Below are 11,596 nucleotides of genomic sequence, written 5' to 3' on the forward strand. Positions count from 1 at the left end.
ACGTAAAATATCCCTTGGCAGTTGGAATTCGATGTAAGATTAGGCTGTAGAGCCGCTGTCTGGGCAAAATGCCCGTCATCATTAGCACAGTTGGAGCAAAATAGTAGGACGTTAAATCCCATTACATTTACACAGAACAGTACGACACTAAACCCCATGTCATTGAGAGAAAGAAAGAGAAAATAGGGTTTTAACGTCCACTCGACATAAACTAGGTCATTTCTGGACTAACACACTGTTTAATTTTATTTCAATAATTCGCTTGCACGTAGGGGTCTTTAGCAGTGGGAGGAAACCACAGGAACCGGAGAAAGCCCACGAGGTTTGACACGTACAACCGGGGAATCGAAACCACGCCAGTTGACTCAACGCACTAATCATTCGGCCATCCAACCCCCTCGAGAGAGATGGACACAGAGGAAGAGAGAGAGAGAGAGAGAGAGAGAGAGAGAGGCTCACGTCTGCTCCACTAGACACAAACTAGGTCATTTCGGAACTAACATGTGGTTCAGTTGCTTTTAAATAACTCACTGGGAGGAAACCAGTGTTAAACTATTCCACCCAAGTTTCCTCGGTCCATTTAGAGTGTCAATGTGTTGATATTTAATCGGGTTTTAATCTTACTATGTGTATATTAATTTATAAATTCTAACAGTTAAACTCCATGTACTTGTAATATCCTTGTACAAAGCTCGCACAGTGTAAACATGCGTTATTTTGGTTGCCGGCCGAATTAAAAATTATAGTTTCCGGATTTCAAATTCTCAAATAATGCCCATTGTTTTTCTCTAGTCAACTAATGTAATAAATAGAGTTTGCAAACGTTGTATTTGAAGTATGAAGTAAGATTCGATGCCCATAACATACCATATTTAACTGTACGTATAAAGACTGGGCGTGGTTAGCTGTAAACCACTGTTAACCTGATACTAGGGCCAATTTTCGGCACATTTGACCAACTTCTCCATATCGGGCCCTGCACTAGACATTGACCTTCGCAGCTCACCAACTTACACAATTTCCAGGTAATATCACGTGTGTATTCTAATTCTCGTTCGGCAGCCATTTTTATAAATTTAGCGCAGCCGTTGGATTTAGGAAAAGGAACTAATCAATTTGATGTACAAATCTCGTGCATATTCTAATTCTGGTTCGGCATATTCAATTTCTTTCAACTGATTTCAATAACATAGGAAAAGGTACGAATCAATTTGAGGTACGAAGTGAGGTACGAATGAACTAAGTACGAAACAGCCAGGTTACGAAACAGCCTGCACCCCAATCTGACAGCTGGGCTGTATAATATAGCCCTATTCATATCTTAGAACTTCAGGCCTCCCAAATTGGACCCCGCATTTTGTAAAACTGGCCGTTCATTTACTAATGCAATTTGTGATCATTAAATCATACAAGTATTCTAAACTAATGTTTAGTGGTCATTAATTGGCAGGTGTAGAAGATGTTACAACCCGTGTAGACTCGTGACTAATTATAACATCTATTGAATATACAAACCTGACCAACAGTGGTTTATATCATTAAAGATAGTCACGATTTTAACACCTCAGTGACATAACATCTACAGAATGACTAATGCCTGATTACTCACAATGTTAACCAACTAATAAATATTATCCATATATAATAACGGCTTTGCTCTGTTTGCGCCAAATATTTTCATTTTAAAATGTTTTTGTTCATTGATATCAAAATTAAAGTGAAATATTGCTACTTTAAGACACACAGTACTGAATGACACTTGATTCTTCTGTAATGGAGAATGTGGTTAATTTGATTGTAGGTATTTTAGTGTTCTGTCATACTTTGTACCTTGCCTCTCTCGAGTAACCTGTATCACATGTTACAACCTATACATTTACCTGTATCACATGTTACAACCTATACATTTACCTGTATCACATGTTACAATTAAGTACGTGTTAGTATATAGTTAAATATGAATTGTATATACTCATTAAATTGTTTAAACGGCATTTAGTAACTGAATGAGAAGCGCACATGAAACAGTCATATGGAATACAAGTTAATTAAAAGTTTATTTTTGGTAACGTTTCGACGAGGGTTTATCTAAGAATGAATGACAACCATAGTACAGTGAAGATATATATAATACACAATATGGAACAATATGGAACAATATGGAACAATAAATACATTTATATGGGAAATATCTCATATAAATAAGAGAGTCATTTTACAACCAGGTAAATCAGCTGTTATAATTTTACAAGGTATATTAGCTGTTATGGTGTTCAACATCTGAATTATACCTGTGTTTAACTGTGAAGTGTTTAGTACTTATTCTATTTGTAATATCTGTTATAATTATAAAACGATTTAACTTTAAAATGTGAAATATATAAACCTGTTATAGTTAATAAATCTGTGTGAAGTGAACTGTATATACTTATTGTACCTAGAACATCTGGTAACATCTCTCGTTGTAAAGGGGTTATTGTTTAGGGGCAATCTGTCGGTGATCTAACAGCTTTAGGGTTTTTTTTTGTTACGGCAGGTAGCTTTACTTTTATGTGACTGCTTTTGTTCTTTTTGCGTATTTTGTTCCATGTTCAGTTAATTTGTTAATTTGTTTTGTGTTCAGGTATTTTATTCCCTGTTCAGGTATTTGATTTTTCGGCATATCGATGTGCTTTGTTGATTTAATAAATGCTGTTTATCGTCCCTCGGTGGCTCGGTGAGTAGGACGTTGGACAAGAAAGTTCATCGGGGTTTTCCGGCGTGGATCCCCCTTGTCAGTGGTACGTGACGGAGGGCCTGACAAGGACAATCGTCTAGTTGTTCGGGTAGGCCGAGGTCCCGTGTAAACATAAGCATGAGAGTAGGTCGTAGTGTCGCTATCCGGGCATTCATTGTTTCTTCAAAGCACACTAAGATGTTAAACCACATTTAATTTCTTGTATTCATTAACCTTGAACTTTAACATTACAGGAAGTTGTTTAATACAAGATGAAGTTTAATAATATTATAGAGATATTGGGTGATTTTGGTAAATACCAGAAACGGTTATATTATTTACTGTGTTTACCAGCTGTAACTAACGCCTTGCTGACTTTAATATCTGTATTCACACTGGCTATACCCGATCACAGGTGAGATTCTAACGATACCTGTATTTACCCTGGCTATACCTGATCACAGGTGAGATTCTAACAATACCTGTATTTACCCTGGCTATACCCGATCACAGGTGAGATTCTAACGATATCTGTATTTATACTGGCTATACCTGATCACAGGTAAGATTCTTTCTAACAATACCTGTATTTACCCTGGCTATACCTGATCACAGACAGGTAAGATTCTAAAACAATACCTGTATTTACCCTGGCTATACCAGACAACGGTAGGGATTTCTACAATTTGATTTAAAGGATCTATAGCTCTATTCGTTGGAACCTTAAAATAAACGACATTGGGTCTAAAACTAGTCTTTAACCAATTTATACCTGACCACGGGTAATTGGATTTCTAATAATTTGATTTAAAGGGTGTACACCTTCGCTAGATACAAGATCACAGGTAAAGGTTTGAAATAAATTGATTCGGTTTAAAGGAGCCAAACCTCTTTGATTGCGCTATATATACACGTAAATATAAAGTACAGAATTATTATTTTTTGATCGTGTTATTTCTATTAGAGCAGAAACTAGGGTGCTAAAACCCATTCCATTTCCATTATACTTAAATGTGATTAACCGCTTTGATTTGGTGGAATAATTACGGAACAGACTCAAATATGGAGATATAATTGGGGTTTAACGTCCACTCGACACAAACTAGATCATTTCGGAGCCAACATATTGTTCAATTTTATTTCAATAATTTGCTTGTGCCTGGGGGTCTTTAGCATCGGAATAAAACTGGAGGACCAAGAGTAAGCCCACGATGTTGAACACGTACAAGCGGGGGAATCAAAACCATTACTTTGATTTAGTAGAATGTTTGGTGAAATAGAGTCTAACAGAATCAGATTTTAGACTCTAACGAAATCAGATTTTAGACTCCTACAGGATCAAATTTTAGACTCTAACGAAATCAGATTTTAGATTCATCAGATTTTAAACTCTAACGGAATTAGATTTTAGACTCTAACGGAATCAGATTTTGATGTATCTTCTGGTGTATTACACCCGGTGTCTGACTTAGTTCAAATGGGGCGTAGTCTAACTCATGCATTTCAGAGGAGTATTGGGGGGTTAAAAGCTCCAAACAGCATTATTGGGCGTGTTTGGGTTCCACAGCAGTTGGTATTTGAAACAGAATATCAAGAAACGCCACTTTTTCCCGGCCCTGCCAGAATTGCCCGAGTGACCATAAGTCTGAAAATGGACAAGTAATATTTTCAAGGAGACGTTCATCCTTCCTACCATTTAATGGTGTTATTTTCAGGTGTCGTCTGTCTCAACCATACAATGATACGTCATACCAACCACGTGACGTATTACATCAATTATACGTCAATCATTCTATACCACGTGATACTGATGGTAAATGGTCATCATGTAAGAGATATGACGTCAATTTAACAGAAATTACTGAACGTTCATTGGTTCATGTAAATAATACACAAGATGACTGTAATAGCTGGGTTTACGATAAATCTGTATTTATTGATACGTTCATGACAGAGGTAGGATCAAATTATTTTAACTTCTCAACTGGCATCTATTCACTGCCTCCTGCCCACAACCATGCTTCCCGTTACCAATATCCCAACTCTCTCGTCCAAAACATTGTTTCTAGTCACCAATACCCACTGCCTCCTGCTATTCTCTCTCGTCCAGAACATTGTTCCCAGTCACCAATATCTACTGCCCCTGTCGCCTGCCCGCAACCCCGATTCCCGTCACTAGTGTCTCCTGTCGCCTGCCCTCAACCCTGTTTCTCGTCACTAGTATTCCCTGTCGCCTGCCCTCAACCTTGATTCCCGTCACTAGTATCCCCTGTCGCATGTCCCCAATCCTGATTCAAGTCATTTGTATTCCTGTCCCCTGTCGCCTGCCCTTATTCCCGTCACAAGTGTCCCAGATCTCATATCCAAAACTTTGCTTCCAATCACCAGTATCCCTTGTCTATTGCCAACAACCCGAGATGGCGTCACCAGTATCCACTTTCCCTCTCCCCTGCCCATAACCCTGCTTCCAGTCATTCGCCTTAGCATGCGTTATCTAGCAACGGACGTTAACCCTCAGCTGTAGAACGTATTGAAGTATGTTACACGATTAATTATATATAAAAAAAAACCCATCATCATCAGATCCGACTAATCCTGTCTCACAAACACGGACATCATCAGGTCCGACTAAAAACCATTGTTCGTATTTTAATCCTGTCTCACACACACCAATTCTCTATTACAGCAAAATATTGTTTGTCAATATACCATATACCGTTCCCATGCCAACATGATCATGATGGCCGGAAGATTCGTTGGATCACTAGGCTTTGGAGTTTTTGCTGATTTGTAAGTTAACGTTATTAAAGATGTTTTGTCTTTCTGTGCCTTAAAACACAATTTAATAGTTTTTGCAATTAAATACCAAGGCTAATCCAGACATTAAGCGCCTTGCGGTGACCTTGAGGACATGCGAATGGAAGATCTCTAAGGTTTACGGTTAATTTATGAAAGCCTAGGCACTTGTCAGAATATAAGTTAATGTGCTCTGGCTCGGTCCGTGGATGTTAAATCACATACCACTCCACGTAAATTGTTAAATTGGTTCGATTAAAAATTATTTACTGTTTTGTTTGAACATTGTAGACTCGGAAGAAAAGTGGCCTTAATGGTCGGAATTGTCCTGCAGATTGCAGTGTCGTTTGCTACGGCATTTGCTCCGAATTTTACTGTGTTCATGGTCTGTCGATTCTTCATTGGATTTGCCAGTTCAGGGACATTCATGTCTGGTTTTGTTATCGGTAAGTTGGGTATATATACTGTATCAGGAATTAGCTGATAGCCATTTTCCCTCTTCCGTGTCTAGCTCAAATTACTTTACATTGAAGTGACCGGGTAAAGATCCCATAGGTTCACTTGTTGCCAGGAGCAAGCTGTAACTTCAACAAGTTCAAAATGAAAAATGATCCGAGAAATAATTTCTTAACAAATATTGGATTACAAATAAATGGTACCGATATTAAAAGAGAGGCTATCTAAATTAAACGCCATTTGATTTCATATTTCTCAAGACTCCACAAGGTTTGACTTTTATTATATATTCACAGTCATGGAGTTAGTTGGTCCGTCGAAGAGATCTCGGTCTGGTGTGGTGATGATGATGTTCTGGTGTATCGGTTTATTTGTACTGGGATTGTTGGCCTACTTTATACGAGATTGGAGTAATCTACAGCTTGCTGTATCTATACCCATTGTCTTTTTACTATCATTCTACTGGTAATTACAACTCGTACTTACAACTTGTTATATTTATACCCATTGTCTTTTTACTATCATTAAAGATTTAATTTAATCAGGTCCTCCTGTATGAACGACGAAATATTCACAGAATTGTATACATAGAATATTGACACCATAAAGATAAAATAACACATATGGGAGAACCTTCACACCCACCTGGGGGGTTGGATGGCCGAATGGTTAGCACGTGCGTGCTCTATCATAAGACCTGTCATTGAGTCAACTGGCGTGGTTTCGAATCCCAGGTTGTACGTGACAAGGAGTAGGGTTGCCTCTCCAACCTCGTGGGTTTTCTCCGGGTCCTCCGGTTTCCTCCCACTGCTAAAGACCCCTACGCGCAAGCGAATTATGGAAATAAAATTGAACCATATGTTAGTCCCGGAATGACCAAGTTTGTGTCGAGTGGACGTTAAACCCCATTTCTCTCTCTCTCTTTCACACCCACCTCCTAAAAATTAATGTTTATAAAGCAACATTCCCAGAATTCGACAACCCCATCTTCAATGTCAAATGTCAACATTCGACAATGACGCTATAATAGAGAATTAGAATCATATAACTAGTGAAATAACACGTATGGAAGAACCTTCACACTCACCTACTAAAAATGATTTTAAAGCAACATTCACAGAATTCGATAACCCCATCTTCAATATCTAATGTCAACGTTCGGCAATGACACCATAATAGAGAATTAGAATCATATAACTAGTGAAGTTCTTTGTAGATTATTGACCAATAAAAATCTTGTTTACATTTATCAATTAACCAGGTTGGTACCAGAATCTCCAAGATGGCTGATATCCAAAGGAAAGACGAAAAAAGCCCAGAAAATTCTCCGTAAAGCTGCTGAGGTGAATAAAGTGAAGCTTCCGGTTAATTTGTTTGACGAGGAAACTTTGGCTAAAGATAAAGGAGGTCAAACCAAGGTCTGGCAGATGTTTACATCACCCATCCTGCTCATGAGAACTCTGATTATATTTTTCAATTGGTAAGATATGTAGGGACAATTGGTCTCTTTTGGGGAATCTTTATTTTATTTTTGTAACGAATTGTTTTAGATTACATTTTTATGACATAACTGAGTTAGATCAATTTTTATGACATAACTGAGTAAATGGGTGTGTACAACATCTGGGCAGAAACAGAAATTAGGGAGAGATTATCAAGATGGTCTTCTCCTGTTTTAATTTTTGTATTGGGAAATTAATTGAGGTGACGGTGGGGGGGGGGGTCATATTTCCCACTAACCAAGAGCTACTGGGGAAACGTTACACAGTGGTGCAGGATACAGAGTTGACAGAGGGAAGTGCTTAGTCGTTAAGATGGGATGAAAAACCGAGATTCAACAATGTACTCATTAGTGTGCACGTTAAAGACCACGGGCAGTTGATATTCGAGGAAGAGTAAACGGAATATGTCGGCCGTCTTCAGTAGACAAGTGGAACGTTAAATCTAATTCCAATTAATTTCTTTTGTTATGGGGTGTTATGTGGTCGTGTTAAATCATAAGTCTTTCAATGTGTCACTTGACGTGGTTACGAATTCCCGCTTGTACGTGACAAGGAGTAGATTTGCCTGTGACCTCGTGGTTTTCCATCGGGCCTATGGTTTCCCCACACTGCCAAGGACCCTGACCTTCAGGCAAGTTATTGAAATAAAATTGAACCATTTGTTAGACCCGAAATGACCTAGTTTGTGTCGTGTGGACGTTAAACCCCATTTCTCTCTCTTTATGAACAGGATGGTTGTTAGTATGGTATATTATGGTCTTGGTTTAAATGTTGGTAATCTCGGTGGCGACATCTACCTAAACTTCACAGCTGCTAATATTGTAGAAACTGCTGCGTACGTCCTGTGTTTGATTCTCCTGGATAGATGGGGTAGAAAAGCTCTACATTGTACGAGTATGTTACTAGGTGGAATAGCCTGTATATTAACAATATTCCCGGTTTTATATCTTGATGAATGTAAGTAATTCAACCAGTCCATGGTTGCTTTTCTCATTGTCTCCGTCCTTTCCTTCAGTATCAAGTAATAAAGTAAGCTTAAATTCCCCACATGGTGACCTGTTACCTCTAGAGGAGAGGCTTTAGCTCTGACACAAACAATGTGTAGGATGAAACGAAACACCGATGTCTCGTATACACTTTGTCGTGCAGGTAAAAAAAACCATTAACAGTTGGAATTTGAGTAAACTGTTACCAGAACAAATATCTCTCATAGCACACTGCATCATGATGTATGTCCATAGCAAGAACTGTGTGCACTTAAAAGAACCATTGGCAGTTGTAACTTAACTTATAGCACACTGCTTGACGAATACCCATCTTCATCAGCCATGTTATACTATATCGTCCATAACTAAATTAATACTGTTTTATCTTCAGCAAGCGAATGGATTGTTATAACTCTTTCCATGATTGGTAAACTTGGTGCTTCTGCTGCCTTTGCTATTATTTACATCTTCTCTGCTGAACTTTATCCTACGGTGGTCAGAAATTCTGCCTTGGGTGCTAGCTCCTTGTTTGCCCGAATTGGAGGAATGGTGTCCCCTTATGTAGCCGACCTGGTAGGTATTTGAAAATCTATAATATAGACAAACAGATGGTGAGAAATTCAAGTGGCAATTGATCGTTTACAACACATCTACGAGCACACGGGTGGACTTCGGTTTTTCTTCCAGAACCTCCGTCCAATACCACTAAAGGATACCGGGATGGATCTTTAATGCAACTTATTCACTGAGCAACAATGCCCCCCCCCCCAAATTCCGCGGCAACCGACGACAATACACCATTGTGGGATCAATTTTCCGACCACATGAGTTTTGATTATGCGGTATCTGTCCTTGTCTATCGCAAATTAGTTCTGATGATTTTGGAACTGCTCGTCCCCTCTTTTGGTAATTGGTTGAGCGTCTAGATCCACTGGTCAACATACCGACCTAGCAACCAAGGATCTTGAATTTCCCCAAGAAAACTTATGGTACGTACCATTAAATTTCCGACTAAAGGTGTTTTAATTATGCTTAATTTTCTTTCCAGGGTAAACTTGTTACTGGTGATTTTGGTACTGCTCTACCACTGTTGGTATTTGGTGGAGCTTCTGTAGCTGCTGGTCTCTTATCTCTTTTACTACCAGAAACACTGAACCAGACTTTACCAGAGACAATTGAAGATGCGAAACAGATAGGCAGGTAAAACCATCTCCCGTTTTTTCAATTCCAGTTATCTGACATACAAAGGGCGAAATTGGGTTTAGATTCCACTGGACACAAACTAGGTTTAATAGAAATTTAATAATTCGCTTGCGCTTAGGGACCTTTAGCAGTAGGAGGACCTTATAAAAAGTCACGAGGTTGGGGAGGCGACCCTACTCCTTGTCAAGGGGGGAATGGAAAAGTCTTGTTGACTCAAATGAAATGAAATGAAATGGGGTTTAACGTCCTACTTTTCTGCTCCTAACCTGGGCTTATCAAGGCGGGCATACGCCATACAGTGTGCTATGAGGGAAATTTTGCCCGGCAACGGCGCTATGGTCTACTCTTATATCGAATTCCAACTGCCAAAGGATCTTTTACGTGCACGCCAATATGTACATGGGACCTCGGTTTTTCGTCCCATCCGAACGACTAGACAGCAGTCATTGTCAGGCCCTCCATCCTGCATCACTGACAAGGGGATACCATGCCGGAAAATCTGGATGAACTTTCTCGGCCAATGCAGGGATCGAACACCCGACCTCCAAGCTAGCGAGCCAGCGTCTTACCCACTTAGCCACGTGATCCCCTATTTGACTCAATTACTGACCTTATGATATAAAGCGCACGCGCTAAACCATTCCGCCACAGGTCCACCATCCATTTTGTTACTAAACGTTCACAGAAACGTTGTCACGGTCAATTAATATAATAAATTATAGTTTTTTTCTTTCTATTTGTAGAAAAAGCGGAAAAAACAAATATCGAGTAAATCTGACACAAAATGAAGAAGAACAGGGAAAATACGAATTGAAGGAGAAATTTTAAAAGCACATCCAAGACCGGATTTAAACATCAGTGGGTCCCCAAAATTAAAGAGATTTTGGTGTATTTCAGTATCCAATATACCTGGTTATTGAGAACCTGATGGTTTTGAATGTATTATACAGGCAATACGCTAGATCAATGGGCTACGATGCCTAGTGGTAATTCCCACCCTGGGAACATATCATCTTGTTTACATATCTTTATACAACCACCATTTATACTTTTCACTACATTAGCATAATAAAACATATGTTACTATTTTCTTAAACAAAACTTTAATATATCAGATTACCAAAGGTTGAAGAGAGCCGCGGTGACTCAGTTAGGAAGGCACGGGCTCGTTAACCAGGAGGTACCGGGTTTGATCGCGGTGTTGACCGGAAAGGATCCTCGGGGTTTTTCTATGAAGTTTCCCCTTGTCTGTGGCGCAGGACCACTGTCTTGACGATCGGATGGGACAATAAAACACGAGATCTCGTCTACACATTGACGTCCATGTAAAAGGTTTGTTGACAGTTGTTATTAGAAATAAGGGTAGCCCGTGGTGCGACTGTCTGCGCATGCCACAGAGTATGACGTATGCCCTCTTCATTAGACCAGTTGGTGTAGAAACGTAGGACGTTAGACTCCATTTCATTTCGAAAGTGACGTTTCAATATCCAACTGTCAAAGCTTCTTCTTTTACATGCATGTCGATTTTTCGTCCCATTCTATAAACTAGTCAACTAGGCACATGTTGCTTGTCAGTCCACCAGGTACGACCACTGAGGACCGGGTGTCCTTGCTATTGGAATTCGAGACCTCTCCACTATCAAGGTTCCACATGTCTTGTATTGAACTGCTTTAATGTTACGCCCTCCATTACCAAGGCTTTGCTATACCGAGTGGGCTGTCTTTATTGAAATGTTTTTACAGTTGACATTAGTCAATATACAAAGTCCAACTAAAGAGTCCACAAGGTTTTTCAAAGTGATCAAGAACCGTAAGAAATCTGGCAGTAATTATCGGAAATCGTTGAAAATCAATAAGCTTATAACGATTAGTTTAGACAGTGATTGGTTTCACAGAGAGGATTAACATGATGAGTTGGATAAATTAACTTAACGTTC

General features: G+C 39.2%; 1 protein-coding gene across 2 annotated transcripts; it reads left to right on the forward strand.

Annotated features, from left to right (window-relative positions):
- Positions 1-2,000: 2,000 nt before the first annotated feature.
- LOC130010623 (organic cation transporter protein-like) lies at positions 2,001-10,737 on the forward strand. 2 transcript variants are annotated; one of them, XM_056098348.1, is made up of 11 exons: positions 2,001-2,225; positions 2,971-3,131; positions 4,432-4,672; positions 5,403-5,506; positions 5,804-5,958; positions 6,265-6,433; positions 7,230-7,448; positions 8,201-8,427; positions 8,848-9,029; positions 9,505-9,656; positions 10,403-10,737. In XM_056098348.1, the coding sequence occupies exons 2-11, from the start codon at positions 2,989-2,991 to the stop codon at positions 10,485-10,487; spliced, it is 1,677 nt and encodes a 558-aa protein (XP_055954323.1). In that variant the 5' UTR covers positions 2,001-2,225; positions 2,971-2,988; the 3' UTR covers positions 10,488-10,737. The 2 variants fall into 2 exon arrangements, with proteins under 2 accessions (XP_055954323.1, XP_055954324.1); XM_056098349.1 differs by lacking the exons at positions 2,001-2,225; positions 2,971-3,131 and adding an exon at positions 3,216-3,229 and having other exon boundaries at positions 10,403-10,735.
- The last annotated feature ends 859 nt before the right edge of the window (positions 10,738-11,596 follow it).

This window comes from Patella vulgata, chromosome 2 (assembly GCF_932274485.2).
Source record: "Patella vulgata chromosome 2, xgPatVulg1.2, whole genome shotgun sequence".
NCBI classification, from domain to species: Eukaryota; Metazoa; Mollusca; class Gastropoda; family Patellidae; genus Patella; species Patella vulgata.